Here is a 20,103-nt window from a genome sequence, read left to right as displayed (position 1 = left end):
CTTTTTACCTAAATATTTATTAAACTCTGTAACAGTCTTTGGCTAGAAAATTCACAACTGAATTTTCTTATTCTTCCTTAGCTGTGTCCTAGTGTCCACTGGGATGTGTAAAACATTAGGTGTTTATTGTACATCTGTTAACAAATTAATAGTTGTACTCATTTGGGTGGTCTATTTTAATTTAGAAGTTAATCAAGTTTAATTTTGACTTAGTTATTTGTTAATTTAGAAAATAACTGAAGTGTCCTCAGTAGATTAATACTTCTTTCTTGTTCCAAGAATTAAGCTGTTGACACGTAGTAACCATTTTTTATCACCAGCAGTAGGTATAAGTAGTAATGTTCACATTATGACCCACAAGTTGCTAAAAAAAAAACAAAAACAAAAACAAAAAAAACATGAATCACTATGCTGAATGCTTTTAATCAGGTGGTGAATTTGAAAAGTATAGGGTTAAGTAACTATATAACCAAATAGTGGCATTAGCCTTCAAATCCAGGACAGGTTGACTCCAAAGCTCATTATACTTTTCTGCAAATAAATATTAAGTATAAAAGTAGATTCTCAAGATACAGGGGATTCTTATCTCAATTTTTTCTCAGATCTGTTGCTTTTTTTTCCATCTCCATTACCAACATTCTAGTCTGAGCTACCCACTTTCCTTGCCTTGATTACTGGAAAAGCCTCCTAACTGGTCTTTCTGAATCCAGTCTTGGTACCTTCCAACCTATCATACACAAGGAAGCCGGAGTAATCTTTCAAAAGTGCACATCTTAAGTTATTTTCTGCTTATTTTTGAACTGTCCTTTATTTTTCTTCCCATGCTTTAGCCATCTAGCCTCATCTCAGTTCCAGAACATACCATACTCCTAATATACACTATTTACCTAGAATGCTCTTTGCCATTCCATTAAAATCCCATTCATTCTTTAAAGCTCAGCCCAAACATCATTTCCTCACAAATTAAATACAATTGGAACATTCATACTACCTAGTATAATAGACTACACTACGTCTTAATGTATTTATCAAAATTGTCTTAATTGATTAATTGTGTAGTTACCTAATAACTATCTTTCCCACCAGAGCCTAACTTCAATACAGTATGTCCAATTTTTTTCTTTTTTCTTTTGGCTGTATCACCAGCCAAGTTCAATGCCCTGTAACTGTACTGACTTAAAATTCATTCATTCATTCATTCATTCATTCATTCATTCATTCATTCATTCATTCATTTAGCAGAAAAACCTGTGGTTCCTTGATTATCTTTGGAGGGAAATCCATGAACTTCATGAATTGTGTGCAAAATTTTGTTTCAGTATATATCTCTGAGAAAAGACTCCATGACTTTCATCAGATTCTCAAAAGGGTGGGATTAAGAATCACTAAAGTAAGCAGTAACAACTCTAGATGAAATAGAGTGAAAATATAAAGGCTGAGAAGCAGTAGTGCTGCTTAAAATGGTAGGCCAGTGCTACTCACAGTGTGGTTTGCAGCCATTAACAGTTCACTTGGAATCTGTCAAAATGCAAATCCTCAGGCCCTATCCCAGACTTACTGAATCTAAATCTCTGCAAATGTGGCCCTGGATAATAAGCTATCTGGGTGATTCTAATGTATGTTAAGTTTGGAGAATCACTGATATACTGGAAGAAGGATTGCCAGTTCCAGTAATTTACATAAATTTGCTGGTCAAGTACTTAATCTAACTTGGTTTATATAAATTTTCCAAGTGTTCTCCTGACAAAAACATACATATTTTTTAATTTGGGGGGAGGAGTGTAATAACTTGATCTGAGAAAAGAGATGGGGACCCAGAACTAGCCACATGGAAGATTTGTGGTCGTGTTTGTGACAGCAGCAGTTACAGCAAAGGGAAGCTAGAGAATAAGAGTCACAGTGTCAATGAATTCTTGTGAGAGTAGATCCAAAGAATTTGTGGGGTAGAACCAAAATCCCTTCAGGAAAGTATGGAATCTTTTCCAACCTCACTGATTTCATCATCTTTGGCCTTTTACAAATAAAAGGTCTTACTAAGGTCTTAGGAACTTTATTATAGTGTCTATAGTCTCCAGTTAACTTTATAATTTATATTTATAAAAATAATGGCCTTGCTGATAATAATTTAAATTGTTAAGCTTTGTGTTTCATTACATTGGTACTAAAATCTAAGTTAATGAATTTTTAGTATTCTTTTTTGAACTTCTCTTATTCACCTTAAAGTAATAAAAGCTCTAAGATAGTAAGTTTGAAAACATATATTTCAAAGATACTTTAACGTATGGAATTTTTTTTTAATTTGCAACATTCAATTTTTACCATAACTATATAGGTGTGTTAAGATAAACATTTTCAAATGTTCAGAAATTACAATTTTAAAAGAAAATTGAACATTTTAGTTATTGTTATTATTTAATCTTTGCTTTAGGTTCCAGTATAATGCCTGCAGCTGGAACAATGTATCTAACAACTTCAACTGGATATCCTTACACTTATCATAATGGTGTTGCTTATTTTCATACTCCAGAGGTAACTTCTGTTCCACCACCTTGGCCTGTAAGTAATTTTCATCTTAGAAGGTTTTCCATCTATTCTATTTTGTAGAAATATTGATTTTGTAAAATATCTATTTCTGAGATATCTATTGATTTTGTAAATATCTATTGATTTTGTAAAATATCTATTTCTGAGATATTTCAACCACAGACAAGCACGAATAATAATATAATCGCCATGTAGCTACCACTTAAATTTAACAGATGTTAACATTTTGCCATATTTACTTAAGTTCATTTAATAGGGGGAAATAAAATATGAGAAATTCAGGTAAAGTCTCCTTGCCCCCACATTCTTACTCTCTTTTTCTTCTCAGATATATCCAGAAAATATAACCAGAATGTCTTTCCTATCATTTTATCGTTTTTCTACACATGTAGGTGTCCTTAAACAATAGGTAGTATTACTTTGGGTGGTTTTTAAACACTATGTAAATAATCTAGTTTTTCTATTCAACATTATTTTTTAGAGATTAAACCATGCTGATGCTAGTATATCTAATTCACTTTTAATATTTTATAATATTCCATTATATCAGTGTATATTCCCCTATTGATGGACATTTTAAGTTTTTTTCTGTAATCAAGAGTGCAGTGAACATCTAGCTCTTGTATGTATTGTGTGAGAGTTTGTCTAGGAAAGTGGTCTTCAAAGTTTTTCTTCTACAGCCTCTAAAAATTTTCTGAAAAATTATAAATAGTCTCACTCATTTTTGACACCTTAAATTTGTTATAATTTTATTTTTTTAATTTTTTAATGTTTGCTTATTTTTGACAGAAAGAGAGACAGAATGTGAGTAAGGGATGGGCAGAGAGAGAGGGAGACACAGAATCTGAAGCAGGCTGTAGGCTCTGAGTTGTCAGCACAGAGCCTGACACAGGACTCAAACTCACAAACTGTGGGATCATGACCTGAGCCAAAGTCAGACACTTAACCAACTGAACCACCCAGGAGCCCCTGAAATTTTAAATAATGTAGGAATATTATATATTGTGGAGTATTGTAGATTTATTTTAGATACATTTTTATAAAACTTTGTAGCTGTATATTTCGTTTAAGAAGAAGTGTTGTGGGGTGCTTGGGTGACTCAGTCAAGGGGCTGACTCTTGATTTTGGCTCAGGTCATGATCCCAGGGTCATGGGATCAAGCCTTACTTCTCTCTCTCTCTCTCTCTTGCTTTGCCCCAGTGAGCCCCAGACTGCTCACAGTCTGTGAGTTTGAGCCCCACGTCAGGCTCTGTGCTGACAGCTCAGAGCCTGGCGCCTCCTTCAGATTCTGTGTCTCCCTCTCCCTCTGCCACCCACCCCCACTCACGCTCTGTCTCTCTCTCTCTCTCTCTCTCTCTCTCACACTCTGTCTCTCTCTCTCTCAAAAATAAATAAACTTAAAAAAAATCTTTTTTAAAAAAAGGATGGAAAATGTCTGCTCTAGAACTCAGTTAACAAAATTAGTCAGCCAAATAAAACTCTGTTTCTATTAGAAAATTCTCACCTTTAATATTTTTATAATGTTTAAGTTCAAATGAATGAGTTAGTATGTATTCCTGTGACGATCATGTAACTTATTTTGTTCCCTCGATGAAATAAGGGACCATCTCCCCTTTAATATTTCTTTTTTTTTTTTTTTTTTTAAGTTTATTTATTTTGAGAGAGACAACAGGGGAGGAGCAGAGAGACAGGAGAGCAAGAATCCCAAGCAGGCTCCGAGCTGTCAGCACAGAGCCTGCCACAGGGCTCAGTCCCACAACCTTGAGATTATGACCCGAGTGAAAATCAAGAGTCGGTTACTTAACCGACTGAGCCACCCAGGCACTCCTCCTCTTTAATATTTCTTATATAAACTCTTTTTGCTTTGCTATCTCCTATTTTTTAAGGGCATTGCCTTCTTGAATTGTTTCATGCCCTTTTGGTATTTATATTCCAGAACAAAGCACTATAACAGATCCAGGATGATTGAGAAGTGTGTCTTTCATTGTGAAGGAGAAGGGTAATTGTGAAAGGAGAGTTATGAAAAGAAGACAGACACATAGTACGCAGACACATTCACAAATCAAATCAGGAAGGAGTACATGTGTTAGGATCTAAAAATTAATACTCTTGGAGCACCTGGATGGCTCAGTTGGTTAAGCATCTGACTCTTCATTTGAGGTCAGATCATAATCTCACAGTTTGTAAGTACAAGCCCCACGTAGGGCTCTGTGTTGACAGTGCGAAGCCTGCTTGGGATTTCTCTCTCACGCTCTCTCTCTCTCCTCCCCTGCTCACGCACTCATGTTCTCTCTCCCTCTCTCTTCAAATAAATAAATAAACTTATAAGAAAAAAAATTGATACTCTTAAACTTATTCTTGCCTATGTACCACTGGAAAAATTTTGTATTCTCCTGCTGTAGCAGGATTCTCACACAGAGAGTCGTGACACCGAGGCTTTTTAATTTCCAGAAAGCAACTTTATTCGTGCCGGCACCACTCAGTTGGGTTCATACCCAAAAAACTGAGCACCAAACATGTAGCATAGGTTTTTTATGCATTTTCTATTTCTTTGTCTCCCATATATGGTAACATACACACACATGTAGTCTGATTAAGTGTTCTCAGTTTACAACGTCATGAGGGATGTTGTCACATAGGCACATAGCCAGGTTACCTTGTTTTTTGTGTTTGTTTTTTTTTTCCTTTTCTCTCTCTCTCTTTTTTTTTTTCTCTCCTTAGGGAGGGGTCCCTACCACACTAACTTGGTCTAGGCTACAATATATGCATAGAAGTAAAATTTCACATTATAAAGTATAAACATCTTTGACTAAATGTTGCCAAATGGCTTTCCAAATATACACTTTAGCTACAGTTTATGAAAGCTGCAATTTCTCCATAATCTGCCAACCCTTTAATTTTACATTTTTGCCAATGTTATTATGAAATAGTATGTTGTGTTTTTATTTAATCATTGGTAAGATTTAACATTTCATGTATTTATTTGCCATTCTACTTTCTTCTCTGAGGTGCCTCTTCATATCCTTTGTCCAGTGGGGTTACTTATTTTTTTCCATTGGGGATTATTGTCTTTTTCTTGAGTTCATGTATGAATTTTGTGAGTTCTAGTTTGTGGCTTGTCCATTAACTTTATAAGTTTTGTCTTTGTCACATGCTAGTTCTTTTAATGTTAAAAAATATATTAATGTTTTCCTTTATGGCTTCATCTTTTAGTATCTTGTTTAAAAAACAAAAACAAAAACAAAAAAAAACACTTCCTGGGGCGCCTGGATAGCTCAGTCGGTTGGGCATCTGACTTCAGCTCAGGTCATGATCTCACGGTCTGTGAGTTCGAGCCCCACGTCAGGCTCTGTGCTGACAGCTTCAGAGCCTGGAGCCTGCTTGGATTCTGTGTCTCCCCCTCTCTCTGCCCCTCCTCTGCTCATTCTCTTCTCTCTCTGTTTCTCTCTCTCTCTCTCTTAAAAATAAACATTAACAAAATTTTTTTAATTAAAAAAAACTTCCTTATTACTCAAATATAGATATTTTATATTTTATTTGTAAAATACTATAGTGTTGCTGTTTTTCACATCTAGATCTTAAATCTGGAGTTCATATATTGACTAATTCATCATCTTCCACTGTTTTGAAATGAATCCTCTGTGAAATGCCACATTTCTGGGGTATGGGTGGAGTGGGGTCTTCTTCTGGGCTCTCAGTTCTATTCCACTGGTGTATTTGTTTGCCCTGCCCAATTCTCTTTTAGGTCCTGTTGCTTTAGAACTAGTTAAAATCTGGTAGAGCAACCCTATCACTTTTTTCTTCAGGAGTCTCTCATCTATCCTTAAGTCTTTATTTTTATAAATATAAATGTTATAATCCAGCTTGTTCAATTCTGTGAAAAGCCTTTGTTGGGTGTTTATTATAATTGCATTAAATATGTAGATTAATTTGTGTATAATACTGAATTTTAATATCCACAAACATTTCGTTAGGTTTTTTATTTCCATCTAACCATAAAATTTTCTTTCTCCAGGAAATAGTTTAGTACATCTTTTGTTGGATTTATTCTTAAGTACTTTATGGTTTTTGTTGATTTTAAGAATGACATTTTTTTTTTAATTTTTTTTTCAACGTTTTTATTTTTATTTTTGGGACAGAGAGAGACAGAGCATGAACGGGGGAGGGGCAGAGAGAGAGGGAGACACAGAATCGGAAAAAGGCTCCGGGCTCTGAGCCATCAGCCCAGAGCCTGACGCGGGGCTCGAACTCACAGACCGTGAGATCGTGACCTGGCTGAAGTCGGACGCTTAACCGACTGCGCCACCCAGGCGCCTCAAGAATGACATTTTTTTAATCACATTTCCTAATAGGTTGAGACTCATAGGTAATAATGCTTTTGATTTTTAAGTGTTCATATTCTATCAGTAATCCTTCAAAACTCTTATATAGACAATCATTTATTATTCAGTATAGTTATTTTTTTCTGCTCTTTTCTCATTTTTTTTCCCATTGAGTTATTGCACTGGCATTGTCTCTGCTACAGTATTTATATAACAACATGCCCTTGTCCTTGAAAAAGGAAACAAGTTCAGTGATTCACCATTAAGTTTTGTATACATATACTGTAGATTTTGGAAGATAATCTTAGATTTAATGAAGGTTTCTCAACCTCAGCACCAGACATTTGGGGTCAGATGATTCTTTGTTGTTGGAGGTTGTCATGTACATTGGATGTTTAGCGGTGTCCTAGCCTCCTCACATCTATAAAAACCAAAAGTATTGTCAAATGTTCCCTAGAGGGGCAAAGTCACACCTGATCAATTAAGAAAGGTGTTTTACATTCTGTTTGCTAAGAAAGAAAGAGTATTAAATTTATCATGAAAGAGCATTGAATATTTTTCCTTAAACATATCTATTTTTTTTTATTTTTTTAATGTTTATGTATTTTTGACAGAGAGAGAGAGAGAGGGAGAGAGCATGAGTGGGAGGGGGGGCAGAGAGCGAGGGAGACACAGAATGCCAAGCAGGCTCCAGGCTCCAAGCTGTCAGCACAGAGCCCGACGAGGGGCTTGAACTCACACACTGCAAGATCATGACCTGAGCTGAAGTCAGACGCTCAACCGACTGAGCCACCCAGGCACCCCAGACATATTTATTTTTTAATTAATTATTTATTTTTAAATTTACATTCAAGTTAGTTAGCATATAGAGCAATGATCTCAAGAGTAGGTTTCTTAATGCCTCTGACCCATTTAGCTCATCCCCCCTCCCAACACCCCTCCAGCAACCCTCTGTTTGTTCTGTTTAAGAGTCTCTTATGTTGTATCCTCCTTCCTGTTTTTATATTCTTTATGATTTCCTTACGTTGATCTGTTTTGTATCTTAAATTCCTCATATGAGTGAAGTCATATGTTATTTGTCTTTCTCTGACTAATTTCGCTTAGCATAAGGGGTATTGAATTTTAACAAATGCTTTTTCTTTTTTTTTTTTTTTATTTTTTATATATATGAAATTTATTGACAAATTGGTTTCCATACAACACCCAGTGCTCATCCCAAAAGGTGCCCTCCTCAATACCCATCACCCACCCTCTCTTCCCTCCCACCCCCCATCAACCCTCAGTTTGTTCTCAGTTTTTAACAGTCTCTTATGCTTTGGCTCTCTCCCACTCTAACCTCTTTTTTTTTTTTTCCTTCCCCTCCCCCATGGGTTCCTGTTAAGTTTCTCAGGATCCACATAAGAGTAAAACCATATGATATCTGTCTTTCTCTGTATGGCTTATTTCACTTAGCATCACACTCTCCAGTTCCATCCACGTTGCTACAAAAGGCCATATTTCATTTTTTCTCATTGCCACGTAATATTCCATTGTGTATATAAACCACAATTTCTTTATCCATTCATCAGTTGATGGACATTTAGGCTCTTTCCATAATTTGGCTATTGTTGAGAGTGCTGCTATGAACATTGGGGTACAAGTGCCCCTATGCATCGGTACTCCTGTATCCCTTGCATAAATTCCTAGCAGTGCTATTGCTGGGTCATAGGGTAGGTCTATTTTTAATTTTCTGAGGAACCTCCACACTGCTTTCCAGAGCAGCTGCACCAATTTGCATTCCCACCAACAGTGCAAGAGGGTTCCCGTTTCTCCACATCCTCTCCAGCATCTATAGTCTCCTGATTTGTTCATTTTGGCCACTCTGACTGGCGTGAGGTGATACCTGAGTGTGGTTTTGATTTGTATTTCCCTGATAAGGAGCGACGCTGAACATCTTTTCATGTGCCTGTTGGCCATCCGGATGTCTTCTTTAGAGAAGTGTCTATTCATGTTTTCTGCCCATTTCTTCACTGGGTTATTTGTTTTTCGGGTGTGGAGTTTGGTGAGCTCTTTATAGATTTTGGATACTAGCCCTTTGTCCGATATGTCATTTGCAAATATCTTTTCCCATTCCGTTGGTTGCCTTTTAGTTTTGTTGGTTGTTTCCTTTGCTGTGCAGAAGCTTTTTATCTTCATAAGGTCCCAGTAATTCACTTTTGCTTTTAATTCCCTTGCCTTTGGGGATGCGTCGAGTAAGAGATTGCTACGGCTGAGGTCAGAGAGGTCTTTTCCTGCTTTCTCCTCTAAGGTTTTGATGGTTTCCTGTCTCACATTTAGGTCCTTTATCCATTTTGAGTTTATTTTTGTGAATGGTGTGAGAAAGTGGTCTAGTTTCAACCTTCTGCATGTTGCTGTCCAGTTCTCCCAGCACCATTTGTTAAAGAGGCTGTCTTTTTTCCATTGGATGTTCTTTCCTGCTTTGTCAAAGATGAGTTGGCCATACGTGTGTGGGTCTAGTTCTGGGGTTTCTATTCTATTCCATTGGTCTATGTGTCTGTTTTTGTGCCAATACCATGCTGTCTTGATGATGACAGCTTTGTAGTAGAGGCTAAAGTCTGGGATTGTGATGCCTCCTGCTTTGGTCTTCTTCTTCAAAATTCCTTTGGCTATTCGGGGCCTTTTGTGGTTCCATATGAATTTTAGGATTGCTTGTTCTAGTTTCGAGAAGAATGCTGGTGCAATTTTGATTGGGATTGCATTGAATGTGTAGATAGCTTTGGGTAGTATTGACATTTTGACAATATTTATTTTTCCAATCCATGAGCAGGGAATGTCTTTCCATTTCTTTAAATCTTCTTCAATTTCCTTCATAAGCTTTCTATAGTTTTCAGCATACAGATCCTTTACATCTTTGGTTAGATTTATTCCTAGGTATTTTATGCTTCTTGGTGCAATTGTGAATGGGATCAGTTTCTTTATTTGTCTTTCTGTTGCTTCATTGTTAGTGTATAAGAATGCAACTGATTTCTGTACATTGATTTTGTATCCTGCAACTTTGCTGAATTCCTGTATCAGTTCTAGCAGACTTTTGGTGGAGTCTATCGGATTTTCCATGTATAATATCATGTCATCTGCAAAAAGCAAAAGCTTGACTTCATCTTTGCCAATTTTGATGCCTTTGATTTCCTTTTGTTGTCTGATTGCTGATGCTAGAACTTCCAGCACTATGTTAAACAGCAGCGGTGAGAGTGGGCATCCTTGTCGTGTTCCTGATCTCAGGGAGAAAGCTCTCAGTTTTTCCCCGTTGAGGATGATGTTAGCTGTGGGCTTTTCATAAATGGCTTTTATGATCTTTAAGTATGTTCCTTCTATCCCGACTTTCTCAAGGGTTTTTATTAAGAAAGGGTGCTGGATTTTGTCAAAGGCCTTTTCTGCATCGATTGACAGGATCATATGGTTCTTCTCTTTTTTTTTGTTAATGTGATGTATCACGTTGATTGATTTGCGAATGTTGAACCAGCCCTGCATCCCAGGAATGAATCCCACTTGATCATGGTGAAGAATTCTTTTTATATGCCGTTGAATTCGATTTGCTAGTATCTTATTGAGAATTTTTGCATCCATATTCATCAGGGATATTGGCCTGTAGTTCTCTTTTTTTACTGGGTCTCTGTCTGGTTTAGGAATCAAAGTAATACTGGCTTCATAGAATGAGTCTGGAAGTTTTCCTTCCCTTTCTATTTCTTGGAATAGCTTGAGAAGGATAGGTATTATCTCTGCTTTAAACGTCTGGTGGAACTCCCCTGGGAAGCCATCTGGTCCTGGACTCTTATTTGTTGGGAGATTTTTGATAACCGATTCAATTTCTTCGCTGGTTATGGGTCTGTTCAAGCTTTCTATTTCCTCCTGATTGAGTTTTGGAAGAGTGTGGGTTTCAGGAATTTGTCCATTTCTTCCAGGTTGTCCAATTTGTTGGCATATAATTTTTCATAGTATTCCCTGATAATTGTTTGTATCTCTGAGGGATTGGTTGTAATAATTCCATTTTCATTCATGATTTTATCTATATGGGTCATCTCCCTTTTCTTTTTGAGAAGCCTGGCTAGAGGTTTGTCAATTTTGTTTATTTTTTCAAAAAACCAACTCTTGGTTTCGTTGATCTGCTCTACAGTTTTTTTAGATTCTATATTGTTTATTTCTGCTCTGATCTTTATTATTTCTCTTCTTCTGCTGGGTTTAGGCTGCCTTTGCTGTTCTGCTTCTAGTTCCTTTAGGTGTGCTGTTAGATTTTGTATTTGGGATTTTTCTTGTTTCTTGAGATAGGCCTGGATTGCAATGTATTTTCCTCTCAGGAGTGCCTTCGCAGCGTCCCAAAGTGTTTGGATTGTTGTATTTTCATTTTCGTTTGTTTCCATATATTTTTTAATTTCTTCTCTAATTGCCTGGTTGACCCACTCATTCGTTAGTAGGGTGTTCTTTAACCTCCATGCTTTTGGAGGTTTTCCAGACTTTTTTCTGTGGTTGATTTCAAGCTTCATAGCATTGTGGTCTGAAAGTATGCATGGTATAATTTCAATTCTTGTAAACTTATGAAGGGCTGTTTTGTGACCCAGTATATGATCTATCTTGGAGAATGTTCCATGTGCACTCGAGAAGAAAGTATATTCTGTTGCTTTGGGATGTAGAGTTCTAAATATATCTGTCAAGTCCATCTGATCCAATGTGTCATTCAGGGCCCTTGTTTCTTTATTGACCGTGTGTCTAGATGATCTATCCATTTCTGTAAGTGGGGTGTTAAAGTCCCCTGCAATGACCACATTCTTATCAATAAGGTTGCTTATGTTTATGAGTAATTGTTTTATATATTTGGGGGCTCCGGTATTCGGCGCGTAGACATTTATAATTGTTAGCTCTTCCTGATGGATAGACCCTGTAACTATTATATAATGTCCTTCTTCATCTCTTGTTACAGCCTTTAAAGTCTAGTTTGTCTGATATAAGTATGGCTACTCCAGCTTTCTTTTGGCTTCCAGTAGCATGATAAATAGTTCTCCATCCCCTCACTCTCAATCTAAAGGTGTCCTCAGGTCTAAAATGAGTCTCTTGTAGACAGCAAATAGATGGGTCTTGTTTTTTTATCCATTCTGATACCCTATGTCTTTTGGTTGGCGCATTTAATCCATTTACATTCAGCGTTATTATAGAAAGATACGGGTTTAGAGTCATTGTGATGTCTGTATGTTTTATGCTTGTAGTGATGTCTCTGGGACTTTGTCTCACAGGGTCCCCCTTAGGATCTCTTGTAGGGCTGGTTTAGTGGTGACAAATTCCTTCAGTTTTTGTTTGTTTGGGAAGACCTTTATCTCTCCTTCTATTCTAAATGACAGACTTGCTGGATAAAGGATTCTCGGCTGCATATTTTTTCTGTCTAGCACCCTGAAAATCTCGTGCCAATTCTTTCTGGCCTGCCAAGTTTCAAAAGAGAGATCAGTCACGAGTCTTATAGGTCTCCCTTTATATGTGAGGGCACGTTTACCCCTTGCTGCTTTCAGAATTTTCTCTTTATCCTTGTATTTTGCCGGTTTCACTATGATATGTCGTGCAGAAGATCGATTCAAGTTACGTCTGAAGGGAGTTCTCTGTGCCTCTTGGATTTCAATGCCTTTTTCCTTCCCCAGTTCAGGGAAGTTCTCAGCTATTATTTCTTCAAGTACCCCTTCAGCACCTTCCCTCTCTCTTCCTCCTCTGGAATACCAATTATGCGTAGATTATTTCTTTTTAGTGTATCACTTAGTTCTCTAATTTTCCCCTCATACTCCTGGATTTTTTTATCTCTCTTTTTCTCAGCTTCCTCTTTTTCCATAACTTTATCTTCTAGTTCACCTATTCTCTCCTCTGCCTCTTCAAGCCGAGCTGTGGTGGTTTCCATTTTGTTATGCATTTCGTTTAAAGCGTTTTTCAGCTCCTCGTGACTGTTCCTTAGTCCCTTGATCTCTGTAGCAAGAGATTCTCTGCTGTCCTGTATACTGTTTTCAAGCCCAGCGATTAATTTTATGACTATTATTCTAAATTCACTTTCTGTTATATCATTTAAATCCTTTTTGATCAGCTCATTAGCTGTTGTTATTTCCTGGAGATTCTTCTGAGGGGAATTCTTCCGCTTGGTCATTTTGGATAGTCCCTGGCGTGGTGAGGACCTGCAGGGCACTTCCCCTGTGCTGTGGTGTATAACTGGAGTTGGTGGGCAGGGCCGCAGTCAGACCTGATGTCTGCCCCCAGCCCACCGCTGGGGCCACAGTCTGACTGGTGTGTGCCTTCTCTTCCCCTCTCCTAGGGGCGGGATTCACTGTGGGGTGGGGTGGCCCGTCTGGGCTACTTGCACACTGCCAGGCTTGTGATGCTGGGGATCTGGCGTATTAGCTGGGGTGGGTAGGCAAGGTGCAGAGGGGCAGGAGGGGCAGGCTTAGATCGCTTCTCCTTAGGTGATCCACTTCAGGAGGGGCCCTGTGGCAGCGGGAGGGAGTCAGATCCGCTTCCGGAGGTTTGGCTCCGCAGAAGCACAGAGTTGGGTGTTTGCGCGGAGCGAGCAAGTTCCCTGGCAGGAACTGGTTCTCTTTGGGATTTAGGCTGGGGGATGGGCGGGGGAGATGGCGCTGGCGAGCGCCTTTGTTCCCCGCCAAACTGAGCTCTGTCGTCCGGGGGCTCAGCAGCTCTCCCTCCCTTTGCCCTCCAGCCTTCCCGCTTTCCGAGCAGAGCTGTTAACTTATGACCTCCCAGACGCTAAGTCGCGCTTGTTGTGGGAACACAGTCCGTCAGGCCCCTCCGCTTTTGCCAGCCAGACTCGGGGGCTCTGCTTGGCCAGCGAGCCGCCCCTCCGCCCCGGCTCCCTCCCGCCAGTCCGTGGAGCGCGCACCGCCTCGCCGCCCTTCCTACCCTCTTCCGTGGGCCTCTCGTCTGCGTTTGGCTCTGGCGACTCCGTTCTGCTAATCCTCTGGCGGTTTTCTGGGTTATTTAGGCAGGTGTAGGTGGAATCTAAGTGATCAGCAGGACGTGCGGTGAGCCCAGCGTCCTCCTAAGCCGCCATCTTGCCGAGTTCAACAAATGCTTTTTCTATGTCTGCTGAGATTTTTTCCCCCTTTGTTATTAGAAACTAAATAAATTAATATAGTAAATTACATTATTATTTTCTAATGTTTATCTCTTTACAATTTTATTAACATATGATAGTCTGAAAAATGTACAATGATACTTTTTTCATTTTGTGGGTGGGGTGGTACAGTGACAATTAAAACAACATAAGTTAGATCCCATATTGGAAACTGAATTTTAACTGCTATCGTTAAAGCTTATTTTAACTATCTTGTAATACAATTTGCCTGTTTTATTAGTCTGATTTTAAATAACCTAATTTGGGGTTTACTCTATTACTTTGAATAATTAAGTGTTATGTGTACTTTTTCAAACATAGAGAAATCACTTGAAGTTTATTGGATGATTAACTCATTTATTTTTGTTTTAATGTTTATTAATAGAGAGAGAAAGAGAGCACATGTGCACGTGAAAGCAAGCAGGGAAGGGGCAGAGAGAGAGGGAGAGAGAGAATCCCAAGCAGGCTCCACACTGTCAGCATACAGCTGGACGTGGGGCTTGATCCCACAAACTAGGAAATCATGACCTGAGCCAAAATCAAGAGTCGGCCGCTTAACCAACTGAGCTACCTAGGCACCCCGGATGATTAACTCATTTGAGTGTCAAATTAATAAAACAGAATTTGATAAATGCTTTAATAAGAAATGTATTTGCCTTAATTAAATGTAAAACAAAGGAATAGGATTTAATTATTTGTAAGTAATGGGAAATCAGTGGCAAAATTAGATGTGATTATTCATTCAGTTCTATATGTTAACATTATCTATTGCTGGTCTCATGATGGAAATAGGCATCATCACCTTAAGTCCAGCTGCCATTTTCTTTTAAAAAATTCTCTTAGAACTATATTTTCATAGTCTGGACTAAACAACTTTTCTGGTGGTGGTTTTAGCATTACCATGGAAATGAAACCAAATGAAAGTGGGACTACTGTGATGATTTTAGTAGACTTAAGTGGGGTTGGTAATTCTATCAATAACAGGTAGAAAAATGACATTTCCAATCATAGACCACAGGTTGACTGGGTTTAGGTAACAATTCGAGATAACTTTTGTAAAAACTATTTTAAAGAATTTTGCTTAGGCCTAAAATAATTTTTCACTTTTTTTTTTTCCTCTTATAGTCACGTTCTGTATCTAGTTCCCCTGTGATGGTAGCTCAGACAGTTTATCAGCAACCTGCGTATCACTATCAGGTAAACATGAAATTACAATTAAAATTCTCTTTAATACCTTCAGTCCTTTTTGGGTAAATTTCATTGTATTCTTTCTCATGCAATAACTCTAGTAATTAAAATGAGGTACTTAAGCCTTGATAACAGTGGGGGTTTTTTTCTTATGGGGAACTAAACAATATCATACAAGAAGGTAGAATGTTTGCTTCATTTAACCAAATGTAATGAGGTCAGTTTTGCTCCATTTGGCTAACATTTAATCTAAAAAGTCTTTAGAAATTCCCAAAGCAACATACAGATAACACATTCAGGGTCACAGGCTAATTTTTTAATGTTATTGTTAACATTATATTACTTCCTTGCTATTATATTTAACATAATCTGTATTAAAATAAGCCTCTTTTAGTTAACCAACACTCTTCTGTTAATTCTGTGGGAGATTGGTGATAAGTGATACATAATGCCAGACTATTTTGGTGTTTTGCAAATAAAGATTTGTTTACATATCTTGTATTTGTATTACATATCTTGTATTTGTTTACATACTGTCTCTGGCTGCTTTTGTACTACAATGACAGAGTTTAGTAGTTCTAACAGAGATATTACGGACTGCAAAGCTTAAAATATTTACTCTCTGGCCCTTTACTTGCCAACCTCTGATCTATAGCATTCACAAATAAAATCACATTCTTTCTTACTTCTGGAATATTGGAAGAGAATTTGTTTCCTTTTTTTTTTTTTTTTTTTAACTTTTAAAATACACCCACATCAAGTGTTAAGTTTACTGAAATTCTTTTTAGTATTAGACTCAGTTTTGGGAGGGAGGGTTATTTTAGATAGAATTTAAAATTTAAATTTATTTAAATTTGTTATATATTAATGTATATTTTTTTCAATGTTTATTTTTGAGAGAGAGACAGAGACAGAGCGCAAGCAGGGGAGGGGCAGAGAGAGAGGGAGACCCAGAATCCAAAGCAGGCTCCAGGCTTTGAGCTGTCAGCACAGAGCCTGATGTGAGGCTTGAACCCACAAACCATGAGGTCATGACTTGAGCTGAAGTCTGGCACTTAACCAATTGAGCCACCCAGGCACTCTAGTGTATATTATATTATTATGCTATATTGCTTATTTTTAAATAAAGTTATCAATTCTATTAGCATGCTAAATATAAAATATCTAAAGTATTTCCTTCATTTACTAAAGATGAAAATAACTTAATGGCATATATTTAAAATACATATGTGGTATCACTTTTTCTAAGCTGCCTCAAAAGTTTAGCAGAAGCCTCAAAGACAAAACATTAGGTACCGCAGCTTTTAACACGACCAGCCAAATATTGTGAAACCAGTTTGAGGACCCTTAGCTTATTGTCCACCTTGAACACAATGAGGGGAAGCTGAGATTGCTGAGGGAGATTGGTAGCAAGGTTTTCTTGAATAAAAGAGTTGTTAGAATGCTATGGCATTTCCCCCTTCTTCTCAACCAAGTAAAGAGGACATCAGAGAATGACTAAGAAAGCTTAATGCACCTGACTTTGGACTAAAAAAGTCCAAAGAAGCAGCTGAACTAGTCTCTGGAGGCAGAGCCTGGAGAGAAGGCTACAGTGGGAATGTGTTGAACTTTTACTCACAACAAGAAAGGTTTATATGTCCCAAGAGCAAGATGTGAACCTCATAGAAGAGACCCTTTTCAAAAAACTTTAAGATGACCCCAATAAAGAAAGAATATGTGTGAAGTAGACTTCTAGAATCAAGGGCTAGAAATGTAGTTAGAAGTTCTCAGCAGGGAGATCACCAAAGAATCCAGTAAACTACCTAACTAGAGAGTCGGCATTTGGAATCTGCCACACCCCAAGAAGTGCTCTGTCCTAATTTTTATCTAGGGTCAAGGAAGAAAAGCTCAACCCAGTGCTTTTAAAGTGTCAGGGGGTGAGAAAGAATGCTACATGTCATATATTTTTTTTTAATTGCCTAATTCGAACCCACAAAGATTTACACATATTTTCTTCTAAGAGTTTTATAGTTTTAGCTCTTACATTTTTAGATCTTTGACCCAACTTGAGTTAATTTTTGTATATAGTTTGAGGTGTAGGGATCCAACTTCATTCTATTTGCATGTAGGTATCCAGTTTTGACCCCTGTTTATAATGTGGGTGGGTTTGTTTCTGGTTTTCATTTTAGGCCCCTGCACAGTGCCTACCAGGACAGTGGCAGTGGGGCGTTCCTCAGGTAAATACTAACTTTTTTCATTGTATTTTTATGAAGACTATATGAATATTAAGGTCAGGAGAACTAGATTTGAGATGTTCCTTTTCCATTTAGTAACTGTGATACCTGTGGCAGTTTATTTAATTACTATATTTCTTAGCTTCCCCATTTGTAACATGGAAGTAATGATACCATACCTTTGTAAGTTTCTTTACCTGATCTTTGTGAAGATCACATGAGATCGTGTTAGTGAAAGCATTTTATTAAAAAGTGAGTACTTATGTAAACATGCAAAATTACTTTTTATTTTTTTTTTTAATTTTTTTTAACGTTTATTTATTTTTGAGACAGAGAGAGACAGAGCATGAACGGGGGAGGGCCAGAGAGAGAGAGGGAGACACAGAATCTGAAACAGGCTCCGGGCTCTGAGCTGTCAGCACAGAGCCTGACGCGGGGCTTGAACTCACAGACCGCAAGATCATGACCTGAGCCGAAGTCAGCCGCCTAACCAACTGAGCCACCCAGGCGCCCCTACTTTTTATTATTAATATTATGGGGAAATGTAGCATTTTTCCAGTTTTACTTCAGATTTTTCTTCAGTTTGACTATGCTCTTTAGTAAAATTCCATTTCTCAATTTTTGATACAAACAGTATACCACGAAAAAGACTATTTAATGACATTTTGCATTCCCATGTGAAGTCACAAAGCTGAGAATAGGTATTTATGCCAATTTAAACACTGTAAGTTATATTATTACAACCTTTAATAGTGATCTTAATATCATTATTATCTGAATTTATAAATGAGGTTCTGAAGCATTAAGAAACCTTAGTATTTACCAGTGATAAAGTTCTTTGATCACATCTACACAATTGGAATTTATAATAACCAAGAACTCCTTATTTGTTGTTAAGATACTTCTATCCTATTCCTGGAAAAGAACTTCAGCAAATTATGAAACAAATATTTCTGTCATCTGTTGGGTAAGTTATTTGTTTTAACTGGAATCATATTTGATTTGGAAATATGGCTTTGTGTTTTAGTCTCCTGCATCTTCTGCTCCATTCTTATGCCTGCAACCTTCTGAGGTTATTTATCAACCGGTGGAAATTGCACAAGATGGTGGATGTGTCCCTCCTCCACTGTCTCTGATGGAAGCCTCAGTTCCAGAGGTATGTATTAGTCTCAAAGTAAATTATCTATAACTACCTCATCGTTATATTTTATTTCTTTTTCTTTTCTAAAGATATTTAAGACCCTCATGGAAGCTGCACATCTTTTTTCTTTGATTTATTCACATCTTTTCCTCTTTAATATCTAAGAATGATCCAACTTAGACTTCTTCATTAACTAGTTCTGAACCATTTCTGAAATTAGCTGTTCACTGTACTAGGCTAATCCCTGACTTGATCTCCTTGAAAGAGTAAGGTACCAAATACTTCTCTTTCTTTTGGTTTGCCTGTCAATCTGTATTGTTACTAACATTCTGTCAATTAAAAGCATATAAAAATTAAAGAAGAAAATAATCTAAAAAAAATCTTCCTTTAAAATGTAAATCAAAAATACTTCATAACTACAAATTGTAAATATCATGTTCAGTGTCTTTAAACTACATTTCCAAATCATTACTTACCTTACCATCTATGTGCCAGGAACTGTACAGGTATGTTTTAAATCAGTGTTATGAAAGATTAGAAAATTAACACCCACCTCCCAATTAGAGTGTATTATATTACTTTTTTATATTACTAATGTTTATAACATTATGATGACATTCTGGAACAATAATTTCCACAATTGGATCTTAATGTTACTATCACTACTTCTACTAGGATTTCTCCATTTTTCATCTTACCCTCCATCACCTGGTTGACTGAATCTTCAAGAACTCATTGTTAAAGAAAGCTTGTGGTTGTTACATTCTCTTAAGAGATTTCTTGGGGCGCCTGGGTGGCTCAGTCGGTTAGGCGGCCGACTTCGGCTCAGGTCATGATCTCGCGGTCCGTGAGTTCGAGCCCCGCGTCAGGCTCTGTGCTGACAGCTCAGAGCCTGGAGCCTGTTTCAGATTCTGTGTCTCCCTCTCTCTGACCCTCCCCCGTTCATGCTTTGTCTCTCTCTGTCTCAAAAATAAATAAACGTTAAAAAAAAATTAAAAAAAAAAAGATTTCTTACATACTTGTTTGTTGAATATTATTGTCTATAAATCTGAAAGACAGTTACACTAGCTATAAAATAGCTACATCATACTGCCAGAACAAAGCACAACAAATTATGGCTTAAACAACAGACATTTATTGTCTTAGAGTTCTAGAGACTCAAAGTTGAAGACCAAGACTTTGGCAGGATTGGTTCAGTCTGAGGGCCATGAGGGAAGCATTTGTTTCAGGCTTCTCTTCTTAACTTGTAGATGGCCATCTTTCCCCTGTGTCTTCACATTTTCTTTGTCTGTGCCTCTGTGTCCAAATTTCTCCATTCTGTGAGGATAGCAGTCATACTGGATTAGGTTCCACCTTAATGACCATTTAACTTGATTATCTCTGTAAATACCCTGTCTACAAATAAGGTCACGCTCTGATGTACTAGAGGTTAGGACTTCAAAACAGAAGTTTTGAGGGAACACAATTCAACCCTTAACAACACTATTTAATTATAGAACTTCTGGTGTACTCTTCTCTGGTGTTAAGAAGTTTGAAGCCAGCCTGATTTTCTCCCTGGTACATAATTTG

The 20,103-nt window shown here is 37.5% G+C and overlaps 1 protein-coding gene and 1 long non-coding RNA gene across 3 annotated transcripts in view; one reads left to right on the top strand and one right to left on the bottom strand.

The window, feature by feature from the left end:
* The window catches only part of BOLL (boule homolog, RNA binding protein), a 51,061-nt gene that overhangs the window by 11,298 nt on the left and 19,660 nt on the right, over window positions 1-20,103 (top strand). For both annotated transcript variants that reach the window (XM_011285451.3, XM_011285452.3), the window contains exons 6-9: window positions 2,429-2,556; window positions 15,118-15,189; window positions 17,349-17,396; window positions 18,421-18,549. In XM_011285451.3, the coding sequence (XP_011283753.2) occupies window positions 2,429-2,556; window positions 15,118-15,189; window positions 17,349-17,396; window positions 18,421-18,549 (377 nt within the window). The remainder of the gene's footprint in view (window positions 1-2,428; window positions 2,557-15,117; window positions 15,190-17,348; window positions 17,397-18,420; window positions 18,550-20,103) is intronic.
* The window catches only part of LOC123379231, a 113,373-nt gene continuing 112,916 nt past the window's right edge, over window positions 19,647-20,103 (bottom strand). Inside the window, exon 3 of the long non-coding RNA XR_006583461.1 lies at window positions 19,647-19,851. This is a non-coding gene — a long non-coding RNA (uncharacterized LOC123379231). The remainder of the gene's footprint in view (window positions 19,852-20,103) is intronic.

Source organism: Felis catus, chromosome C1 (assembly GCF_018350175.1).
Source record: "Felis catus isolate Fca126 chromosome C1, F.catus_Fca126_mat1.0, whole genome shotgun sequence".
NCBI classification, from domain to species: Eukaryota; Metazoa; Chordata; class Mammalia; order Carnivora; family Felidae; genus Felis; species Felis catus.
The sequence above is the reverse complement of the archived record's forward strand: the minus strand, read 5'-3'. Positions and strand labels throughout refer to the sequence as shown.